This window comes from Callorhinus ursinus, unplaced genomic scaffold (assembly GCF_003265705.2).
Source record: "Callorhinus ursinus isolate GAN/ISIS: 27379988/994484 unplaced genomic scaffold, GSC_fseal_2.0 scaffold70, whole genome shotgun sequence".
Taxonomy (NCBI): domain Eukaryota; kingdom Metazoa; phylum Chordata; class Mammalia; order Carnivora; family Otariidae; genus Callorhinus; species Callorhinus ursinus.
The window spans coordinates 4,684,273-4,708,093 of NW_027397132.1; the positions used below are offsets into that span (position 1 = coordinate 4,684,273).

The following is a 23,821-nucleotide window of genomic DNA, read 5'->3' on the forward strand; positions in this document are numbered from 1 at the left end:
ACAGACACTGTAGGATCCCACCTCTGTGAGGTCCCTGGAGTCGTCAAAGTCACAAACACAGCGAGCAGGAGAGTGGGCGCTGGGGGCAGGGGGAGGAGCAATGGGCTCAGGGTTTCACTCTGGGGAGATGAGAAGTTCTGGAGCCCGAAGGCCGTGGGGGCTGCACACCAGTGTGAATGCCCTCAGTGCCCCTGAAACAGACACTTAAGTGGTTCAGATGATAAATTTTATGTTATGCATATTTGACCACGATAAAACTATCGGTGGGGGGATGTTACCAGGTCAGCAGAAAGGTCTGTGTTGTGCTTTCCTGACTTCTTCCCACTTCTCTTTCGTCACACACCAGAAGGACAGCGGCAGCTCGGGGGGAACCTCTCCGGAATACCGTCACCCCTCTATCCCTGTGCAGGCCCCTTCGGAGCGGGGCGGCTGCCATCGCCTGCTGACCGGCCTCCTGGCCCCTCCGCTCCTCACCCCGAGGAGGAGCACGCTGGCCCCAAAGAACCCAAGTTCCTCCAACCCCAAACCTCCACCACGGCTCGCTGCTGCCTCAGTGAAATCTCAGGTCCCGGGCCTGACAGCCAAGGCTGCCAGACTCCACACTCACAGCCCATCCGCATCCCGGGGGTGGTGGGGAAGCTCGCCAGCTCCAAATCCTGGCTCCACTGACCTCTGCTGCGAGGGTCCTCACCAGAGTACAGGACCGAGGGGATGTGGAACGACACGTGAAGGAGGCGCTTGGCAAGGAACACCAGCGGTTAGTACCCCACCTGTCTCCAGACGTGCCCCACACCCGTGCTGACATCACGCGCTCTACCGCGGATGTCCAAGCCATACCCCATCCTTCAGGCTCAAGCGCTGCCTTCCTCAGGATGCCCACCTTCACCTCACCTCACCTCCTGATGCCTTGTTCTTTAAGGCCTTTGGGCCGGGGGTCCCTGCTCTCGTCTCACATCATAGGGTCACAGGGTTCCCCGAAGGCAGAGCCCCCCCATCTGCCTGGTGACCTGAAGCCCTGTGCTCGCGGTGCCACGGCCAACTACAGGCTGAGCAGGTGTCCCAGGAGTCCCCAGCACGGTGATGGTTCTCCAGTGACTCTAGGACCGGACTCCTTGACTTGGAGCATCTTTGCTGCCAACTGTTTTATAGAAAGGGGAACTTACAGAAGGGAAAATGTGGTTTCTGGCCCCATGGAGCCCGAGCCTGTGAGGCGGGCACCCAGAGGCCATGGGCTCAAACCTCCGTGCCACCCGGGAGCCAGAAGAGCAAGGACAGCACCCACGGTGGAGCACCAGCGGGAGGACTCTCCGGTGTGTGGCTAGCGGCTCGGGAACAGGGCCTCAAGGACCAAATGCCACCGATTAAGGAGACAAGGTCACACCTGAGGCCCACACACCGTGAACAACTGCACGCCTCCCACCAACTACAGGGTCACGGCCCAAACTGCACGTCAGTCTGAACCAGATGCTTAGAAAGAGCCTTCCCGGCCCAGCCCAGACAGACACTGCTACGGAGTCGGGACCACCAAATGTGATCCCAGGGTCAGTCACAGCCTCAAGGGGGACGGTCACGGGAGCTGAAGCCGACCAGCCAAGACTGTGACGACAATCCCACCCCAGCCTCACCTTGCTGACGGCAGAGAACAGATTCTCGGGACAGACTCGTACTCACACCATCCCTGGGACGGCACATCCTTACGTCCATGACTGATAACCTCGTGGGAACAGCTGCGGCTAATGTCCTGCTTCCGTGACTGTGCCCTGAGGTACGGTCTCAAGCAGAAGACCCTCTCTAACCGATTTGCCTTCTCAGAAATATCACACGGTCAGAGAGCTTTCGCTTGCGAAGGATCTGCTACCCTTTTAAAAATACAGGTGAGTCCTGATTTCAAGAGCAGGCTCCTCCTTTTTGCTGAAGACGACCATGAAAATTCCCTGCCTTCACCCGAGTTTCTGAGGTCAAGTCCCTCAGAGCCCCTGACCGAGCCCCTGTCGCTCTACCAGAATAACCACGGAAGCAGGCGGCAGAAGCAGACGTAACATTTACTCCATCCTCTCCTCCACTTTTCATATTAAATATCTGAAATATATTAATCTTAAAAAACAATATTAACACAGTACTCAAGGAATATAGGCAGTGGAGTCAACAGTAGGTCCAGATTGCAAAATCGTAGGTGATTTTAAAAACCGGAGCGTGGGTACGGTCGATTCCGGGTGTTTCCAGCTGCCTCGTCAACGGGAGCGTTGTGGAACTGCGCCGTGGGTCAGACCGGGAGGGACGCAAAGCCATAAAAAAATATACGCGGCAACGCATCGCCCCATCCCTGGGAGGAAGGTCGTGCTACGGCAGACCCCTCGTCTGGCCCCGTTTGTCCCGGAGACCGGGGCTGCCCCCCGCCCCGATGCCGTCAGTCTCTAAGAAGGTTCTCGGGCTTGGGGTAGCCGAAGAGGACGAAGTCGGCCTCGTAGAGTTTGTAAAGCTGCTGCCTCCAGGCCAGGGGGATCGTGGCAAACCAGTCCTCCTCCCAGCTACTGGCAGTTCTGTTCCGGTAACTCGGGGGGAAGTGAAGCAGCTTGTCCACCTTGAGGAGCCGCAGGAGCTGGGCGGCGTCCCGGTCCAGGGTCTCCAGCTTCCCCACGAAGTCGTAGTCAATCTGGCAGGGGTGGCAGAGACGGTGCACCTGCCTCCAGTGCTCGTTGAAGGGCGTCAGCTTCTCGGTACGTGGGTCCAGCAGGTACTGGATGAAGTTGGCAAAGGACACCTTGAGGCCCGCGCTGAAGGCCTCGCTGACGGACGCGGGCAGGCCGGTGCGGTTGGCGTACATCTTGAGCATGGGCACGGCGAACTTGCGGTAGAACTCCTCGTTCTCCAGCTGGAACTTGCTGCGGAAGGCCGAGATGAGGCGCACGAAGGGGTCCCGCACAAACAGGAACTTGGTGTACTTCTTCAGCTTGATCTTCATCAGGTGGCGGGAGAACTTGCCGTAGCGACGCCAAAACTTGTTGAAAGTCAGGTGGGTGCTGGAGTTGTGGACATACTCCCGGGGGATGTCCAGGGGGTCGCGGTAGGGGACTCCGCGGTCCAGGAGGCTCTCGCTCAGCACGATCATCACGCGCTTCCAGTTGGTGCAGGCCACCTTGGGCACGTAGCAGTAGATGACCCCATGGCGGTCGTCCACGATGAGGTGGTTGAGCTCGTAGTTAGGAATGTCGTCAAAGGAGCGCTCCTTGGTGGGGAATACGAAGCTGGCGTTGGCACAGAGCCCCCTGAGCACGCTCCTCCTCTCGGCCTGCTGCCCCCCCGGGTCCAGGCCCTGCTGGGCGTCGTGGGTGGACCAGTCATAGCCCCTCACGCTCTCCTCCGCGTTGCTCAGCACGGGCCTGCTGGAGGCCGGCACGGAGGGCTGCTCCGTCCTTTTACCAGAAAGGGCGTTCTGCTTCAGGCCGCCACTGAAGAGTTTCTGCAGAAACGTGTCCACGTCTGACGTGAACCCCTTCTCTGCCCCGTGCGCGGGGGTGGGCAGTGGCTCCAGGGGGTGTGGCCTGGGGAAGGAAGTGTGCAGGTAGAAGTGGGCGGTGCCCACATTGTCCCAGTACACGATGATCAGGAGGACCATGAAGACGGACCCCAAGACCAGCCACAGGCGGAAGAGCCGGGTTTTGGTCATTCTGTCCATGGACGGGGCGGGGGGCCCTTTCACCTGGATGCGGTCACGTCAGCTTCATGGAGACGGGACACTGCTCTCAGGATCCTGGAAAGGTAACACAGAGCTACGTTAAAGACCACAGTCCAGCGAGGGGTCCTCTTGCAGTCGGGACTCCCACCGACGGTGCTTGCTGATATCTCAGACCTCCCATCGTGGTCCGAGTCCCTGCCCCGCCCCTCACACCTCCATCCTCCACGACTTAAGCTTTGTGAGGCTGCCTGCTGAGCTTCAGCCCCTCCATGCTGCTTCTAACACTGCTTCGAGGGGCCCAGGGGGCCCAGAAGGACGGGTGTGGGCTGGTGAGGTCGCTGGAGATCCTTTATCACTGAACTGAGAAGGGGGCGCTGACAGACCAGGCTCAGGCAGGGACTCAGAGCCTCATGCGTAGGAAATGCCAAGAAGGAAGATGAGGTGGTCAGCGAAACCAAAACACGAGCTTAAAGTTGAATGCATGCTACAACTTATAAAAATGCTAAAGACGTCCCAGCCCCTGAGAAAAACCTTTCGCTGTGCACATTTAATGCCAATAACCACACCAGAGACAGGCCACCGTGTGCGCTGACGTGTGCTGGGCGCTGTGCACCGTCTCTGTCCCCCTCTATGTGGAAAGGGTGGAGTGCACTCAAGGGCAGAGTGGGGACAGCGAGGGTCCACCGGGCAGATGAAAGGGGGCCCATGCAAGAGCTTTCCAGGCCCTAAGAGCACTGTTGGTGTCCCCACAGAGGAGCGAGACAGTGGCAGAGCCACGGCTGAGATGGAGAAAGGCTGCCTGATCTTCAAAAACAAAAGGGTGGTGGGAGGGTGAAGGGAGGCAGGTGCAGATTGGCAGCTGTGAATGTCAGCAGGTGCTGGGGCTGCACCCTGGCAAGGTCGACCAGCAGGCCCACCAGCAGGCCCACTGGCTCAGGGGCAGGCGGCCACCCTTGTGCATGGGGAGATGCAGGTCGGACAACAGATTTGTGGCTCCCTTACAACTTCCACTGAAGGCTGTCCTTGACAACAGTCAAGGTCAATACCAGAAATGCCAGAGGAGCCCATCCCGTTTGACAGATATGCCGAGCACCAACTCTGTCCCGGGTACTTGGCGAAGTGCTAGGGGCACCACAGGGAAGATGTGGTGTCCGATCGAGTGCTGGGACAGAGAACGCTGGAGAGGTGGCAGGTAACCCCGGGGGAGGACTCTAGCCCGGGGATGGGAGGATGTGCAGTCACGCCCAGGGCCTCCCGGGGTTCCACTCCATTACAGATCTGCCCACTCACAACGCAACAACTAGAGATGTGACACAACAAACAGGCACAGGAAGGCTCGGAAAGGACAGTCCAGGGACCTGGCTACTCGAGGAACAAGAGCAGGAAGAGCCTGTCCCACCTCCCAGAGGGCACTGCCTCCAACCCTGAAGAGCCATCAGGCACAGGGAAAAAGCTCCACGAAGAGCCTCTGAAGAAGAGCCCAGGGAAAGGACAGGCAAGAGTGGTGCAGTAAAGGGCTGAACCTTGCCCAGAGAGACCCCTCCTGCCCGCGGCTCCTCGGCGGGGCGGGGGGGGGGGGGTCTGCCTGACAGGAGTGTCTTTGTTTCCCGGGGGCCTTAGGCTAAGAGTGTGATTGGGGGCTCGAGGGGCTTTGGGTCCCAGCGTCAGCCCGACCTCCAGAGGGGCTGGAGGCTGAGGTCAGCCACGTGGGGAGTCTACCTGTTTGATGACAAAGGCCCAGGAGAGACTGTGGACGTGAAGGCTTGGGGGGAGTACTCCACGCACGCCGTCACACATCAATGGAAGCTGGCGTCGGCCCTGTCCAGACCTCCCCTGAGAGAGGACAACTCCTCCCCCCGCGCCTCTTCCCTTGGCTTGTGATTTGAATCCTTTGCTGCGATGAGCCATAACGGTGGGTACAACACCTTTCCGAGGGCTCCGCGGGTCCTTCCAGTGAATTATCCAACCTGAGGGTGGTCTTGGGACCCCACTCCCCATTTACTATTGGTGTGAGGACTGAGAAGGGTCTTGAGAACTGTTCCTAACCTTACAGTAACCTAACAAGAGAAACATCTTTTTGGAAACACCTGCTCTACTTAGGCCAGGCATCAGTGGAAAAACCACCCCCACCCTCACAGTTCAGCAGGGCCGGGCAGTGAGTCAACCTCCCCGACCGGGCACCAACAGGCAGAAGAAGATGGTGCAAAGCAGGGTATTCACATTTGGACTCCCCTCCCCTTACAAAAGGAGGTGCCGGGGGGTGAGGGAAGCTGAGCCTGCCCCTCCGCACCAGGCCATCATCACTGGGATGGAACATTTCCAGGATGGAAAACATTTGTCAGTATTAATCAACATAGGTTAGCCACTGAAGGCCACCTGCCAGGGTCAGCGTACCCCCTGGTCCCCTGCCAGATCCCCCAGTGTGTGACTCTGCTTACCTCTCCCCCAGAGGGCAGTCCCCCAAGCCACCAGCAGAGCTGGCCCACCCTGCCAGCAACTGAGAGTAGAAACTAAATTCAGAAAGATGAACAAATAAGCTGGAAAGATGGGTTGAAAATCAGAGTTGGACACTGAGATTGGGATGAACATCAAGCTGTCCTGCTAGGTAAGAAAGATTCAGCGATACAGGACAGAGACCTTGGAGCTGGACACAAGGCAAAAAAGATGAGGCGGACAGAAAAGTAAACGTGGTACTAATTTGCATGAACACACACGCCTGCAGGTATAGACCCACCACACCTGGCCCCTGTGCCCAGCGCAGTCTTGGGACATCAGCTCTAAGGAACAATGCTGGCCACGCTCATGGGTCTCGGAAGATGCTAATCCCTTCCAGTGAGATCGTTCACCTTTACCTCTCTGTTCTGAGGTCCATGTTTTAGACCTGGACCGTCTTACAGCCCCTTTCAGAAGGAGGAGGGTAAAAGACAAATCATCATACCCGTGTTCAGTGAGTGTGACCTTACAGTTCGAGGTTTCTGGAAAAGTTCAAGATCTGTACCCCTCTATTCTGGCCTTCACCTCCTCTCGGTAGAAGCGTTCAATGGGCATGTGTCTTAATCCACTTGTTAAGAGTAAGTGGGGTCCTTGCCTCTCCTCCAGCTTCTGAGGGCTCTCAGGTTCTCTTCCCTCACAGCACCTGCGGGAGGGGAGCAGGTGCAGGAATGGGGGCCGCTCTATCAGAGGAGAGATTTGCGTCAAGGCCTCCACTAGCTGGAGGGCTGTCCCATGGGAGGGGAGCAGGCTTATCCTGTGTGGCTTCAGAAGACAAAACTCAGACACTGGTCCAGCTTAACGAGAGAATGGATGCACTACCATAAAGTGGCCCAAACCCAGAATGTCCATTTTTAAGATGTACTGGGAGCTCTGTCAGTATCAGAGGACATCTGAGCAGACATAGACGGAGCACGTCTTAGGGGTGCTCCAGGGAGGGTCCCCCATCGCACATGCTCTCTGACTTCTCCCTATCCGAACTTCTCCGAGTCTGTATTCCTTGTATGCGTTCAACTATGTACCTGGGATCTGATGCATTTTCACTACATGAACCTAAAACTTCATGAGGCCGAAATGTGGAAGCAATCTCCACCCGTGTGGCTTTTGTTTATGCTCAGTTCATTTTGTTTTTTTAATGGAGAAGGTAACACATGTTCACGGTACAAAGGTCGGCATGCAAAGGGTAGTGTGGGTTTTATGTGAAAGGTGCTGAAACAGGCAAGTGACAGAGAAAAAAGGACATTCTGGTCACTGCCACCTTCATCAGTCCTTCCTGAGCCCCCAGCGCTCTCAGTGCACCCCTACAGGAAAGGCAACCCAGCCTGGGTGCGGAGAAACCTGGCCGACCCCATGCTGCCATGGCCCAGGGCAGCACACAGCTTCATGTACGTATCACACGGGATGCAGGCAGTCACTGTGCCTGAGAACCATCACAGTCAGGGGTGACTCGTCTCTCACACAGCTGCTGCCAGAGGTCAGCGAGCTCCCTTTGAGGGTGTGCCACTGAAGTTTTCAAGACCATCCTCTCTGGAGGATGTAAAAGGCTGCACGGTTTCTAGAGAAGACGAAACCATATCCAAAAAAAAAAAAAAAAAAAAAGTTTTGCCGAAGGCTGAGAAAGCAGCAAAGGGAAAAGGTGACTGAAAATGTCCCATGACTGAGCGCTCAGCTTCCAGTTTTAAGAGCAAGACTCACAAGCACCGTGGAGGTGGGGCAGAGTCCCCAAGTCCCGTCCGTGGGCATAGGCACCACCACGCATCAGGGACACGCCGTCATTTGTGTATTGAGAATGCCAAGAACCAGGTAAGGGACTTATCTGGTTATGATGAATAATCTAAAAATACAACACATGATATACAAATAAATGCCTCTGCTTATTTTTCAGCCAAGAAGTAGTACACGCACACTGACAAACGCCAGGGTCTACAGCAGTTTGTGCAAACGGACTCTCTTTACTAATCACTTCACACGACTTCAGTGTAATTGCAAGGAAAAGACATGGATCATATGATACGTACATATGATATCTTTTTAATACGAGCTGCCCTTTAAAGGGCTCTTACCACCGAGTGCAAAGCGCTTGGAGGAGCGTGCCACCCACTGGCATTCCTTCAGGCTCTCTGCACACGGCCTCAGGGCGGGCAGAATGACCCCCTTACAGCTGAGGAAACCGAGGCCCAGAGGTGTCACATCAACATCTAGATTCAAGCCTCACTCCCAAAGTCCAGCCCTGCTCACGCTCCCGCGGCTCTGCTGTTGGACATCCTCATTCCTCTGAACTGCTGAGTGAGGCTGTGAGTGGCCCACGAGCGACTGCCCCGACTTCACGCTTCACGGGTACAGTTTGACGCGTTTGGCTGCGTGTGTGCACTCGCGACCCCATCACCATGGTCAGAGAGTGACACCTCCATCGACCCCCAGAGCTCATCCCTCCCCTCCAGCCACTCATCTGTTTTCTGTCACCATAAGTTAGTTGGCATTTTCTAGAGTGTTCTATAAATGGAGTCACACCAGGTGAGCTTTGAGACTCATCCGCGTGGTCACATAGATCAACAGCTCCTTCTTTTCTGGATCTGGATGGTACTCCGCTGTAGGAAGCATTTATACGCAGCAGCCTGGTAAGACACGGTGCACACACATCCCCCACCACAGTTTCCCATCTCCCCCCAGGGACTGAAGTCAAACGTGCAAGTTTCTTCTTGGTCTAGGTTCAATCTGGTGAACAGAAGGGGCTTAGAAGGATTGTGCTTCCTTTTAAGTTCAGGTGCCGACAGGTGCATCTCTGTCCCACATGGGTGCGTTTCCTGGCTTCTCTGACCCAACAGATGCGGAGGCACTGGTCCTGGGGGCAGAGGTCACAGCCGAGCGAGATGCAGTCAGCCTACAACTAGTCTTCGACGCTCCCGTCGGGTGAGTCTGTAACCCAGCAGAGGTGGAGCAGACGCATCTGACGTTTCTTCATTACCTGTCCTGAACGTGGTTCTCTAAGTTCAAAGAAAGCCCGTCTTCTCTTAACCAGAAGATGTTTGAAGTTGCTCTAATTTTTTTCCTTATTTGGCATATTAGCACCAAACACTATCATCTTTTAGTCTTTAATACACTCAGTATCTAAAGTTTTGTTCTTAGTCCATAAATACTTACTTGAGTATGACTAGGCACGGTGAAGTGCTCCAGCTGAGGAGTGAGGAGCCCCGTTCAGGTCCTGAATTTCTCACCACCTGGCCCTGGGCCAGCAGCAGGTCACATGGGTGGCCCCCCAGGGGGCTCTTCTCATCCTCACAGTGAATCTGCAGCTTATGTTGTAAACAGCGAGTCAACTAACTTATTTATAAGGAGACTCATAACTCGCACCATGCAGACTAGAGCACTCAGTGGGCCTGTGGGTCGTTGCAGGCAGAGTTCTGGCTTAGGGGCTGGCCGTCAGGTAAGCTTGGGCTGCACACAGGCAAGAGGACTCCACCGCCACCACCCAGCCCCAGCCACCCAGTGCTGGCAAACGTCCCCGGGCAGCAGCCGTCTGCGTGATTCTGACTTACTGCTTCATGGCTTTCTGTATTTACGTTTGTTTTTGTTTATACTGAGCACTGATTGGTTTTTACTATGAGAAAAAAACATTTTTCCTTTTACAAAAGATACACAGCAATAAAAAATTAAGGCATTAACAACGAAAGAAAAAATCAACCAATCGGACTTCATGCAAATTGGAAACTTTTGTGCATCAAAGGGCACTATCCACAGGGAAGAGTCCCACAGAAAGGAAGAAAATGTTTGCAAATCATGTATCTAATGAGGGCTTAATATCCAGAATAAATGGAGAACTCATGATACTCAAAAGAAAAGAACATCAAACGACCCAATTCAAGAAAAGGCAAACAACTTGAAGAGACATTTCCCTGAAGACATGCAAATGGCCCATGAGCGCCTGAAAAGATGTTCCACATCACTCATCATCAGGGAAACGGAAACCAAGATCACAGTGAAATACCACCTCACACCCATTCAGATGGCTCCAATCAAAAACAAAACAAAATAATACAGGGGCGCCTGGCTGGCTCAGTCAGTGGAGTGTGCAACTCCTGATCTCGGAGTTATGAGTTCAAGCCCCACACTGGGTGTAGAGCTTACTTAAAAAATAAAATCTTCAACAAAACAAAAACAAAACCAGAACATAAGCGTTGGCCAGGATGTGGAGAAACTGGAACCCTCTGGCCCTATTAATGGGAATGCAAACTGGTGCCACCACTGCGGAAAACAGTATGGAGGCTCCCCAAAATATTAAAAATTGAATTACCATATAAAATGACCATACAATCCAACAATTCTACTTCTGGGTCTATATCCAAAAGCACTGAAAGCAGGGTCTCAAAGCGGTATTTGTACAGCCGTGTTCACAGCAGAATGATTCGCACCAGCCAACAGGTGGAAGCGCCCGTGTGCACTGCAGTGTGCACGGAAGGATGAATAGGTAACAAAGTGTGGCGCACACACATGTACAACGGACTATCGCGCAGCCTCCAAATGGAAGGAAACTCTGGCAGCTGCTACGACATGGATGAACCTACAGGACCTGCTGCTGAGTCACAAAGGACAGATGCTGTATGCTTCTGCTCATATGAGGTCCCTAGAGGAGTCATGTTCCCAGATACAGGCTGGAAGTTACCAAGGCCTGGGAGGGGATGGGAGTCAGTGTTCAATGGGGACAGAGGATCCATTTGGAAAGATGAAATGAATTCTAGAGACAGAGGGTGGTGATGGTCGAACATGTGAATGTGCTCCATGTTACGTGAACTATACGCTCAAAAATGGTTATGATAAAATTTATGTTACGTGTGTTTTACCACAATAGAAAAATTGGAAAAGAATGAATTAGAGCTACAACAGTGGACTTGGAGGAACGGACAAGAGGTATTGTTGAATAAATAAAGCAAAATGCAGGACAGTGTGTAAAAAATAAACACATGAATAAAAGTAAATAAAATGTACAAAGACAAGGATTCCTTTAGTTGGGGAGAGAGCCGTAAGTAACAAAGGCTATAAACCTAGAGCCACAGCTTAGCCTCACAACCCTGCACAAAAGCTCAACGGGCTGGGTTTACCTACAATTTGTTCATCACACAAATGTTAAAGTTTTAGAATCCTACAATGAGGGGATGGGTACAGGTAAACAAGACAAGTCTTCCCTTTGGGATACCCCAAACCCCATGCGCCTGGCTCTTCACCTGTGAGACTGGTCCTGGGAGCCTTGTCTCGCCCTGGAGTCCTGCCCCAGAACCAGACTGGCTTCAGGGGCAAGCCCTTCCAGGCCTTTCCAAACCGAGGTGCTGAGCACCTCAACACCAAGCTGAGGCAGCGCTTGCCGATGAGGCTGAGGGCACAGGTCATTTTAACGTCAGGGAACTAGAGCAGCCCCGGGTGCTGCCCTCTCTGACCTCAAACAAGCCCACAGCAGTTGTGGAGACAAGGCGGGGTGAGTGTGCTAAAGGGCCTGTGTGAGCAGTGCCTCGAAAGGAAGGGACTGTGCTGCTTCAAGCAGGCTCCACAGCTCCTCTGGGTTGCAAAGACAAAGAGCAGAGACAAAAAGACCACCACACAGCACCACCACCAAGCTTTACTTTTTAAAATGTAGCGGGACCTACGCGTTTCTGGTCCAGGCACGGAGGCAGCGGGAGTCAGGGAGGGCTCTGGGGGAACACTCGGCTGCCTTCTGGGGACAGCGGCAGCAGTGGTGGCGGGGGGGAGCCAGCGGAGAACTGAAGCTGGGAGCCCTTTGGATACAGAAGCAAGTCAGGGAACAACACTGACCCCAAAGTAGTCATTCAAAAAATAAGGGTATTATTTCCAAAAATGAATCTCCCACGACTTCAAAAAGCAGTCAATAAGAAGCCTTATAGCTTCTGAAGCAGCAGGGCACGAAGAGGCTCCGCTGAGGAAATGATTTACAGCGGGCTTGCTGCGAGTCAGTCTCAGGCTTCTGCCTCCAGCCAAGAGGATGGACAGCGAAGTCTCATCCAAAAGCTTCGCCCTTGGGGGCTGGTTTTCTGCAAGGGCTCCGTCAACGCCCTTGTGAACAATCAGGCTTCAGGTTAGGTTTAACCCCAAAACAAGGTGGTTGTGCAGAAAGAGTTGTTTCTTAGCTTGGGGTGGGGTTGCTAAACATTCCTCTTCACACATACATGGTGACAGGAGCCCCACAGCGGCTGCCCATGGGAGGCTGCTGGTCTGAAGGGGCCTTCACACCCGCAGTGGGCAAAAATCAGGGGGACGATAGGGCGGTCTGCGGCAGACCGCGGGGGGTTGAGCTCCCTCACGTTCTGGGGTGTGTCATCCTTATTGGGAAGAGCGGGCCACATGGCCAGACCCATGGGAGGACCTGCGTCAGGGCACTTTCTACACTTCCGTAGCAGGACTGACGACCACAGGACAGAAAGGTCAGGAGGTACATGCCGGTTGATTCTGTGTCCCTTTCACTGGTCACAAGGTATTCAGGGTGTGTCTGTGAGGGTGTTTCTGGATGAGACTGACATTTGATTCCATAGACTGAGTCAGGCAGACGGCACTCCCCAGCGCGGGTGGGCCTCGCTCAATCTACTGAAGGCCTGAACAGAACAGTAAGGGGAAGAGAGAATTTCCTCTCTGCCTGTCTGTGAGCTGGAACAGAAGTCTCCTGCCCTCAGGCTTGGACTTGGACTGGAACACACCATCTGCCCCCGTGGGTCTGAACTTCTCTGCTTCCATAATCACATGAGCCACTTCCTTAAGTCTCTTTACATACACCCTATGGATTCTGTTCTCTAGAGAACCCTAATACATATATTTGCTTTGTCACTTGTATTGGGAGGCTATGTGTGTTTACTACACATTACAGACAGAAGCGGTTGAACCAGTGAGAACTAAACAGAAAGTGTTAAGAAACAGAGGGCACCTGGGTGGCTCAGTCAGTTCAGCATCCGACTCTTGGTTCTGGCACAGGTCATGATCTCAGGGTCATGGGATCAAGCCCCAGTCAGGCTCCGTGCTCAGCATGGAGTCTGCTAGAGATTCTCTCTCTCTCCCTCTGCCCCTCCCTCAACTCGTGTGCACTCTCTCTCTAAAAATCAATCTTAAAACATAAATTTTTATTTATTTATTTTTTATTTATTTATTTATTTATTTATAAACATAAAGATTTAAAATAAATCTTAAAAAAAAGTGTGAAATGGATATAAAGTTATTTGCCATGGTGAAAAGGAATTTCAAATGAGGAGAATTTCAGTCACTATCCAATATGAGTATTCCAGAGGGAGGGGTTGAGATTAATTTTTTCCCCATATAGATACCCAGCTGTTCCAGCACCATGTGTTTAAAAGACCCTTCTTTCCTGATTAAATCATGTTGGCACCTCTGCTTCTTTTCTTTTTTAATCAGGTTTATTGAAATCTGATTTACATACAGTAAAACTCAGTCTTTTTAACTGTAGAGTCTGATAAGTTGGCAAAGGTACACTATTAAGATACACTACAATTAAGATCTAGAACATTTCCATCACTCTCAAAAGTTCCCTCCTCCTTCCCCAACACCTAGCTCTGGGCAACTACTAATCTGTTTTCTGTGCTTGGTTCTGCCTTCCTTACAATGTACCTACAGGAAACCATGTAGGATGCAGGCTCTTCACTTTGCAAGATGCTTCTTAGATTTGTCCAGGTTGTTGCTCATGTTCATTGGAAGTTCCTTTTTTATGGCCGAGTAGTATTCCATTATATGGCTCTACCACTGTTTGTTTATCCATTTACCAACTGATGGACTTTGGGGCTAGTTCCCTTTTTGACCACTATGAATAAAACTGGTATCAACTCTTTTTGCATACAGAGCAGATTCTTTTTTTATGCTAAGACTTTTTAAAAGTCAGAAAAGTCGGTATTAAAAAACATCAAGCAGATTTTTCAGTTCCTAGAAGGTTCTACAAGAACCATAAAAGTAGATACACTACAATAATGCTTAGGGACTCTATTTAAAGACCAATCAAACTGATCATCAAAATATGATATACAAATCTTAGGTTATTGATTTTTCACTTACAAAATCTTAAGGGCTCAAGCGATTATAGCAAGTTTGCAGAATACAAATTTACAAAAGTCAACTAGTTTCCTATATATCAGCAATGAACAGGTGGAATTTGAAATGAAATACACAATTCCATTTATATTAGAACTCCCCAAAATAAAATATTTAGGTATAAATCTGACAAAATACCTATAATATGTATGGAGAGATATTCCCTGTGTGTGAACAGAAAGACTCAATGTTTGCCAAGGTATCAGTTCTTCCCAACTTAATCTATAGATTCAATGCAATCCCAATCAAAATCCCAGGAAGTTATTTTGTTATTATCAACAGTTTCTAAAGTTTATATGTGAGGGAAAAGACCCAGAATAGACAACACAATACTAAAGAACAACAAAGCTGGAGGACTGACTACCCGACCTCAAGACTTATCATAAAGCCACAGTAATCAAGAGTATGTGGTATTGGCAAGAGAACAGAGAAAAAGATCAATGGAAAAGAACAGAGAGCCCAGAAATAGACCCCCATAAATAGAGTCAGCTGATCTGTAGGAAAAGCAACCCAATGGAGCAAAGTCAGCCTGCCTCAATTATGAGTGCTGGACAACTGGACACGCATGTAAAGATAAACACGTAAAAGATTTCTGACACAGACCTTACTGCCTTCACAAAAATTAACTCCAAGTGGAGCACGGACCTAAATGTACACTGCAAAACTATAAAACTCATAGGAGATCATAGGAGAGAACCTAGATGGCCTTGGGTGTGGTGATGCCTTTTAGATACAGCACCAAAGACCTGATCCATGAATGCAATAACTGTCCACACGAAGATGTGTACAAGAATGCTCACTGCAGCTTTATCCAAAACAGCTACAAACTGAAAACAACCCAGAGGTCCTTCAACAAGTGAATGAATACACAAACTGTGGTGGGCTCATTCAGTGGAAAACTACCCAGAAATAAAGGAGAATGAGCCACCGATTCATGAATCAGTACATGCAACGACACGTTTGAATCTCTCGGATATTACGCTGAACAAAAGAACCCAGACACAGAAGAGCACATTCCATGTGATTCCACTTACAGGAAGTTTTCAAAAGGCAAAAACAGTGACATAAACCATAGTGTGCCAAGGGACGGGAGGAAGCCGGGCGAAGGAGATGTTCTATTGTATTGAAGGCAGTGGTAGTTACACAGGTGGACATATTTGTCCACATTTGTCAAACTGTACACTTAAAATGTATGCATTTTACGGTATGTAAATTATGCCTCAATATATTTTATTTCAAGGATAAAAAATGTCAACAGCCTTATTAAGTCCATCTCCAGAAGCTAAACCTTTCCAACATGAACTCCATGAACTAGCCTTCACCAGTTTCCACAATACAGGATGAAAACACCAGCCTCGGAAGTCCTACAGACATTTACAGATCAGGAGGAAGACGGAAGGCGTTCTGGGGCCCAGTCCAGTCTCTGCTGAGTGGCCTGAGACATCACCTCAAGTCTGAGTCTCAGCTCCTTGTCCACAAAACACCGACCGAAGTCTTTCTGCTAACCAGAGCTACTGAGAATATGAACATGATAACATATGAACTATTCTGTAAAATATTAAGCCACTCTCTTTGGACTAGGCCACTGGCCTTATTTATTTTCCCAACTTTTTCGGGCCCTCAAATATTTGTATTCTATTCATATAATGTTATTTTTTTATTACTCATAGTTTCTACCAATAGTCGATTATCAGCCAAAAAGTGTCTACTCTTTCAACTGATTTTATCATAATTATAACAATGGCTAACATGTTTTCAAAAGTGGTATCGTAAGGTCTTATGTATATTAATTTATTTAATCCTTACACTAATTGTGATAAAATTGGGGCAAAACATCCAGGCAACTTGCCCAAGTCCACAGAGCTATAGCACCTGTTGAGAGCCGGCATTTGAGCCCAGGCAACTGGTTTAAGACCCCACCTTCCCAACCACTACCCCCAGCAGCCTCCACAGTAGATAGTCCATGCACAACTGTTTGGGTTTTGGTAGACACTCAAATTTTTATTACTTTATTTCTGAAAGAATTTGCTTCTTCTTGTGCAAATAACCAACTTCTGAGCATTAAATTAAGTGACATGGACTCCAATAAGAAGTCCAAGAATGTTTCCAGTTTTACTTATTTATGAGACAGGCAAAAAGACCAGAAACTACCCACTTCTTTTTCAGCTTTGCAAACACATTACATAAAGCAAAGAAATCACTGCAGTTCCCATCACTGAAGTCAACAGAAATTTGGAAAGTTTCCCTGAGTGGTCTCAACATTTACTCTCTGCACTGTGTCTGCCTCTTTGGAGCTGGACTAAAACCCCCACAGTAAAACAGAGTTTCACCTGATGCCACCAGCACTAGGTTTCATCTGTTTACAGAATTACTTCATTTGTACTCCATTAACCCTGAAAACTACATCTGACAGGGTATCCACATAAAAAGAAGTAATAAATGGTCACATTGATGAAACAGAAGGTTTCAGGGAGGCAGAAGGCAGGAGACCTGAATGAAAATTGAACCCAAAGTTGGCCTTTGAAGTAAAGTAACTTCCCCCCGGAGCTGGGCTCAGGGCACGGAGGGCTATCTACTCACACTGGTCTCTTGGCCCCTCGTCCCTAAGCCCCACTGATAGCTCCGTGTAGACAGGCTCTTAGGGCACGCATACCAGTCCTGTATTCCCAAACTTCAAGTTCTTAGAAGAGGCGGATCGTATCTCTTGTACCTTCTACCTTCCTCACAAGACTCAAGTTATTTCCTGCATGGTATTTGATTCTGGAGTCCACGTGAGCACTCATTTCTCAGAGTTAAGATAATTCAAATAAATTATTTCAAGGGAAGAAAAAAATGATGATAAATTTCACAATTAGTTTAAGAACCTGCCTGGAGCTGTACCTCCGAAATATAACCAGACTCTCACCTCCTCCAGTCCCTCTAGTGCCCACCTGGCCCCTGCACCCTGGTCCAGCAGGCCTCAGCTCTCAGCTGCATGGCTACAGCTGTCCTAACCTGCACCCTGGTCCAGCAGGCCTCAGCTCTCAGCTGCATGGCTGCAGCTGTCCCTAACCTGCACCCTGGTCCAGCAGGCCTCAGCTCTCAGCTGCATGGCTACAGCTGTCCCTAACCTGCACCCTGGTCCAGCAGGCCTCAGCTCTCACCTGCATGGCTACAGCTGTCCCTAACCTGTTCTCTGTGCTCGAGCCCATACAAACCACGTCCAACACAGCAGCCGTGGTTATTCCGTGACAAGTCACACGTGTCACTTCTCTGCTCAAAACCCTCCAATCACTGGAGTCTGACAGCTTCCCATTTCCAGTCCTTACAGTTCTACCTGATGGGACCCCACACTCTCATCTCTTCCACTTCCCCCCTCACTGGCCCCACTCCAGCCGCAGTGGCCTCCCTGCTATTCCTCGGCTCCCACTGCCAGGCCCACATCCACTCTCCTCTGCCTAGACGTGCACACCTGGGGAATCCGGTGGCTCAACCCCGCACTTGCTTCTGATCTCTGCTCAGAGCTCACGTCATCGGTGAGGCCTTCCCTGGTCACTCCCCATCGTCCAGACCTGCTGGGTCTGTGGCATGTGTCATCACCTCCAATATTACATGTTCTTGGGCTCACTTGTTCACTGTCTGTCTGCACTAAAATATAAACTTGAGAAGGCAGGTGGCCTCAAGGCTTAGAACAGTGCTTGGTATACAGACGGTACTCAATAAAGAGCTATTAGGCTAACAGAAAACAGATAAACACAACTGACTCTGATTTTATAATTTCTGAAACTTGGTGACAGGGAATGCAGAGATCACAATAGTGCTCTTTCTACTTTTCAATATGCTTTAAAATTCCTTTATGATAAGTTAAGAAAAACATAAAACAGGTCCGGAAGGCAGCCTCCACATTCTGGAGGCTGGAGTGCGGCAGGTCATCTCCTGCCTCCACAGGAACCAGGAGGCAGGAGACGGAACACTGACAGCAATGAGGAGGAGATGAACAAGTCGCTCTCTGGGAGGAGGAAAAGGGCCCATGAGTGAGCAAGCCCAGCACCCAACATGGGCGAGATTCGGGTAGGGCGGGGAGCGCAGTGTCACGGTCTATCTTTACCAATGTTAGGCACACACGTGTATACGTTAAAGGATGAAATCGTGCTAGGCAGTTCACCACACAGCACAGCAGCCCCCGTCTGTTCCCCGTTACCCCACCTCCACTCTGCTGGCCGAACCTTGGGTGCTCCCCACCACCTCTGAGGAGCAGGCTCCTGAGTCACCACTGGACTGGCTTTAGGAAGGGGCCTGCCCTTGGGACAGGTGGAAGCACAGTGTCTCCTCCCTCCCCCGGCCCCTCACACCCCCCCACACCATCTCCCGACAGGCGCATCGTCGTTTCAATTAGAGCAATATTTGATGTTTACATCAATTATTATCATCGTGCAAAGGCTGTTCACAGCCGAGCCTTGTAGTACACCGTTAATTATTTCTCTTTTCCTGCACAACGGTCTATTTTCCCTGGAACTAATAACAGTCTTGTGCTCTCATTTGCTTTGTGTTCCATGGACTCATCACTAATCCAGCCCCAGCCTGGTCAGCTGTCCACATCTCCTCTCCAGATGTCCCAGCGCATCAGGTGCCCTGGCAAGTTCACCTTCCCCGAGAACTCTCCCCCGGGGGATCTGCCCCAGACAGGTGAGCACGCTGGCCTCCCTACCTCTCAGGAAAACCCCATCTCCTCTGGCTCTGTCCTTCCAGACTCACCACCTCATTTCGGGAAAGCATGTCTGTCAGTCGCTTCCTTAAAGTACATGGGATGTGAACTTTTGGAGCATGTCTGAAAATATCTTTATTCTACCCTCCTTTGCCTGAGCATAGAGTTTGAGGTGGAAGACAGTTTCCTTCGGAATTCTGAAAGCCATGCTCTCTTGCCTTCCACCTTCCAGCGGTGCTGCGGACAGGTCCCCAAGGCGTTCTGCTCTGTTCTGTGATGACCTGCTGGTGGCCTGCTTTTATTCTTTTTCTAGAAGCTAGCATAATCTTCCTTGTCCCAGAGTTCTGAGATTTCACAACGATGTGCCTTGGAGTGGGTGTGCACATCTCTCTCTAAATCCATACTCTCACTACCCAAATTCTGAAACCGATGGTCTCACAGGCATTTCCAAATAAATCCCTTGTTTCCCAAACTCTCACTCGTTACTGTGGAAACTCGGCATCCCTCATTGTGCACACCTGCTCCCCACACTGCAAGGACGCACACTGGGAGCTGAGCAGACAGGGAGAGCGAAGGACACCTGCCTTTTCACCTGCAGAGCGGGCCACCTGGGAGGCCCCTTCCACACAAAGTTTTGGTTCTAGGAAATTCTCTTGCATTATTTTGTGGACGGCCTTGTCCTATTTTCTCTTCTTTCTTACTGAAACAGAATAGTCAGCTGTCAGCCTCCTAATCTGGTCTTTCCCTTTTTTTATTTTTATCCAGACTCTCACTTCCCATCTTTGCTTTTAGGTTCATCTTCCCCAGCTCCTCAACTGTATCTTTCACCCACCAACTGGGTTTTTTATTTCTGCCATTATGGTTTTTTTTATATCCAAGAGTTCTCTTTTTGGTTCTTCAAGTGTTCCCCCACTTTTTTTTTTTTTATACAGCAGTCCGCTCTTGTTTCTTGCATGCAGTGGTTCCTCTTCTCTGAGTGCGCATGTTAGCGTCGGTCGGCTTGTTCAGTCTTCCTCCTGCACACCCTCCACGGCCTACAAGTGTGTGCTAGGGTCTTTACTTTCCAAATTAGAGGTGTCTTCACACGTCCTTGGTTATCTGTTCCTATTTAAGAGGCAGGGCACCAAAAGAACTTGGAAGCTTTGAACCGTGGGGGGAGGCTGTTAATTATGAGCTTTACTAGTGAGGGATCCACCTGAGCCTCCTTACTGGGGACCCCCTGGTGTCACTATTTTTAGGTCCTTTCTTTTGAGCTACTCACACTCCCCAGACTCTTCCACTGTCCTGCCTAAGTGCCGGCTGGTGGTGTTCTGGAGGCCGCTGACTCCACTCACTGCATCTCCCTGTGTTAGGCATAGCAGTGGCCCCTCTCCCCCTACCCAACTATGCCTGGCATTTCCCACTCCTCTCTGAAATATTTGTCAAGTTCTCTAAACAGTTACAGAAACCGCCACCTTGATTAACTGCAGGAAGGACGGAGCAGCTGTGTCAGCTATCACGAGGCCCATCTACTGGCAAGTGCCACACACACACACACACACGCTAAGTAGGTGGGAAACCAACCGCTAGCTTCTGAAGAGAAAGAGACAATTAAGAAATCGAAAATAAGATGTAAGTTGTGGTTTTTTTAAATGAAAAGCTACCTGCATCTGCTTCAGCAGTATCATTAACTGGTCTCTCCTCCACAGCTGCACTTGAGCCTGGAGACCTTTCTGGAAGACAATCACCCCCCAGCTGTGCTAATATGCAGTCATGGCCATAAACTGCAGGCCCGGGGTCGGCCATCAGACACGCTTCTCTTCCAGCACCTATCCCTTCCTGGCTGGTATCGCCCAGGCTTCCGCCCCAGACACTCTATGAGAAGGTGTCTCATCCAGGATGGCCCACAAACACCATGAATTCTGCAAGCCTAAAACCCACATCCACATCCACTCTAGCACTTTTCATCACAGGCACCAGCTCTGTCCTTCAAGCAGCTGAGTGACAAACCTTGGTTACTCTAGCGTTCTTTTCTTTCCCCTTCACCACACCCCACAGAGTGCCACATGCTGTGGGTTCTCCTACTTGCTCTAATCTGATGATTCCCTCCACTCTCTCGGCTTCCGTCCCGAAGCCATTCCCCCTACAATGGCACCCAATTCAGTCTCCAGCTCCCCACACCCTGAACCCGCCTTCCCTGTTGTCCCTACTGCTACTTTTCTTAAACACGGACCTATCACATCTCACCCAAAACCTTGACCACCCCCTCACTGAAGATCAGCATAGCAGCCCAAACTCTAGAATAGCATTCAAGGCCCTTTGATAAGAAACCTTAGCTTCCTCCCCAATCCCCAAACCCCCTCTGGCAATGAATCCAGGGACTTGCTACCCCCCCAAACGCCCCGTTCCCTTCCATGTCTCCACACGCCCTGCTGCCTCCACCTGGAATGTTCTCTCCAACCTTCACTTGTCCTTCAAGTCCCCCAAATTCATCCAACGTCTCCACCATGGAAAACTCCAACACCAGGAAATACGCTTCACTCTTCCCATTTCTTCACACTTTGTAAATAATTGCCTAGACGCACCAGTCACGCTGTATTATAATCAGCCTAACCTTATCACCGGCAGCTAGTCCAACTTGACATCTTGCAAATAAGAGGCTCAGTGTTTGCTGAACTGACGACGCCGGCACGCAGTAACACTGAGCAGTACTGTAGGCCTGCAAATACCAACCCAAAGTCCTATAAACTAATCTGCAAGAAAACGAGCCACCAAGCAATTCCATGCAGATGCGTTCTACACGCTCAGGAGCGCTGCCTTCCCGTAGCCATGTGCTAGGTGTGGACTAACGCTATTGCTGTGCGCAGATTGCAACATGCAAGTGTACCAAACCCGCCCTTGTAACACCTTCATCCCACACAATGTATTTCAACTCTACTTCCATTTAAAACAGTGTCCTGACATCCCTGTGTGCTCTCCTTCTCCCCCGAGACCGCAGCCCTGACTCACACGCCCCACGCCAGGTGCTCCAGGAGAAAGGGCTGCACTGTGTCCTGCGCGGGGGCAGGTGAGGGCCCGCTGAGCCGGTTCCCCGCCGCCCGCAGCCTGCACCTACACTTTGGGGGGCAGCACCCTTAGAGGTGCGTCTGCATGCCCCCCGTTCATCCCGGGCCTCCCGAGCCGGTCCGAGTGCAAGCACAGAGTAAATAATTTAATAAACTGCGGACACACTGTGGCTTGTTGTGCTCCGCGCCAGCGGAACCTCGGCTTGCGCCAACGGCTCGCCAGGATGCCCGGTGGCCAGGAGCCCGAGCGGGAGATGGAGGTCCCTCTGTTAGTGGCCAGTGCACGGCTTCCTTGCGCGGGAGAAGCACCCCTGCTGTTTCTGAGCAGAGGGTCCCTGGAGGGGTACCCCTCCAGGCCTCACGGCCCCGCAGCGGCCGCCCTGGGGTCCCCCGGGGCGGGGCCGCGCAGCGCAGGCCGGCGGGAGGTGCCCGCAGCCCCCCAGGAGCGCAGCGGTGGGGTGTAGGGGTGGGGGCGCCCGCCGGGCCCGGGGTCCCAGCGCAGGGCCCTGGGAGCACTGCGGCGTGGGGCCCGGCTCCGAGCACCGCCGAGCCGGCGTCCACGCTCCCGCGGTACCCCACAAGAGGACCGGGAGCGCGCCTGCGGGGCGCCCCACCCGCCTCCGCCGCCCTCCAGCGCCGGCCGCCCGGGGGCTCAGAGAGGGTACGAGCCGGGCCAAGGTCACACAGCGGCCGGCACGGGGGCTCGGCCCGGGGGCTCGGCCCGGGGCCGCGGAGGACCTGCCGGCGGGCTGAGGGAGGGAGCCGGACCCGCCCGCCGCCCCGTCCCGCACGCCGCCCCGCGGCCCGCAGTTCGCGCGCCTCCGCTCACCTCACCTCACCTCGTCGCCGTCGCCGCGGCCGCCTCGCCGTCTGCCGACACTCCCGAGGCCGCCCCTCCTCCGTCGGCCCCGCCCCCGGCGCCCGGAGCCCCGCCTCCCGCTTCACGTCTCGCGAGAAATGGCGGCCCACGGAGGGGCCACGGAGGCCGGGGGGGGCGCCCGCTCTCAACGCGCCTGCGCCCTCCGCACCCCGCCGCCCCCGCCCTCCCCAACCAGTGCCATGTGGCGCCGTATTTACGACCCGCGATCGGCCCCGCCCCCCGGCACCGGCAGCCCGCCCCCTTCCCCCGCTGCCAATCCAGTTCTGCGGGCCGCGGCGTTGGCTCCGCCTCCAGCAGCTCCGCGCGAGGGGTGCGCGGGACACCGCTTGGAGCCCGGCGCGGTCCCGCTAGCCTGCACTTACGGAGCGCCTGCTGTTTGCCCCGCTCGTTCGCGACCCCCCGACCGCTAGCAGAGGATCGCGACGCTCCTCGGCCGGGGCCTGGGGCGGGTGACCAAACCTCTCCGAGGTTGTCCCAGGTCCGTCCAGAGGGTGGTGCCTTCACCTTGCAGGCAGGTCGCGAAGCGCTCCGCGAGATGACCCTTGTTCTTAGCATCGATGGGTTTTCTTCAATAGGGGTAAAATACGCATATGACAAAATTCACCACAGAACCGTGTTTCATGCACATTCACCTTTGTGCAGCCATCTCCGCCAGCCACCCACAGAACTTTTCCAATCCGTGATGGTTTCTGCGGTTCCTCGCAGGGGACCGCGGACTGCCTTTCGAGGGGAGGCTCTGTCCTCCCTCCTTGCCCAGCGGCCAGTCATCACGGAGTCCCCACCTGCTGGGTCCCGAGACACAGCAAGGCCCTGCCCTCCCGGAACCTCTCTTCTAGCGGGGGAGACAGCTAACAAACAAGTCCACCAACTGCTCCTTTCCATTGGATCTTCGTGTTGGCGTTAACCGCCGTCAGTCCTCTCCCAGCTTAAAAACAAAAAAACAGTACCCTTTACCC

The 23,821-nt window shown here is 52.2% G+C and overlaps 1 protein-coding gene across 4 annotated transcripts; it reads right to left on the minus strand.

Annotated features, from left to right (window-relative positions):
- Window positions 1-1,339: 1,339 nt before the first annotated feature.
- Window positions 1,340-22,925, minus strand: CHST12 (carbohydrate sulfotransferase 12). Of its 4 annotated transcripts, none has more exons than XM_025863818.2 (2): window positions 22,825-22,925; window positions 1,340-3,751 (listed from the first exon to the last, which is right to left on the minus strand). In XM_025863818.2, exon 2 carries the CDS (start codon window positions 3,674-3,676, stop codon window positions 2,408-2,410), a length of 1,269 nt encoding a protein of 422 aa, XP_025719603.1. In that variant the 5' UTR covers window positions 3,677-3,751; window positions 22,825-22,925; the 3' UTR covers window positions 1,340-2,407. The 4 variants fall into 4 exon arrangements, with proteins under 4 accessions (XP_025719603.1, XP_025719600.1, XP_025719601.1 ...); XM_025863815.2 differs by having other exon boundaries at window positions 22,815-22,903; XM_025863816.2 differs by having other exon boundaries at window positions 22,820-22,897.
- Window positions 22,926-23,821: the final 896 nt, after the last annotated feature.

What these genes read in the sequence shown, in the direction of transcription:
- CHST12 (XM_025863818.2), bottom strand. Translation starts at nt 3,676, where the DNA reads ATGGACAGAATGACCAAAACCCGGCTCTTCCGCCTGTGGCTGGTCTTG.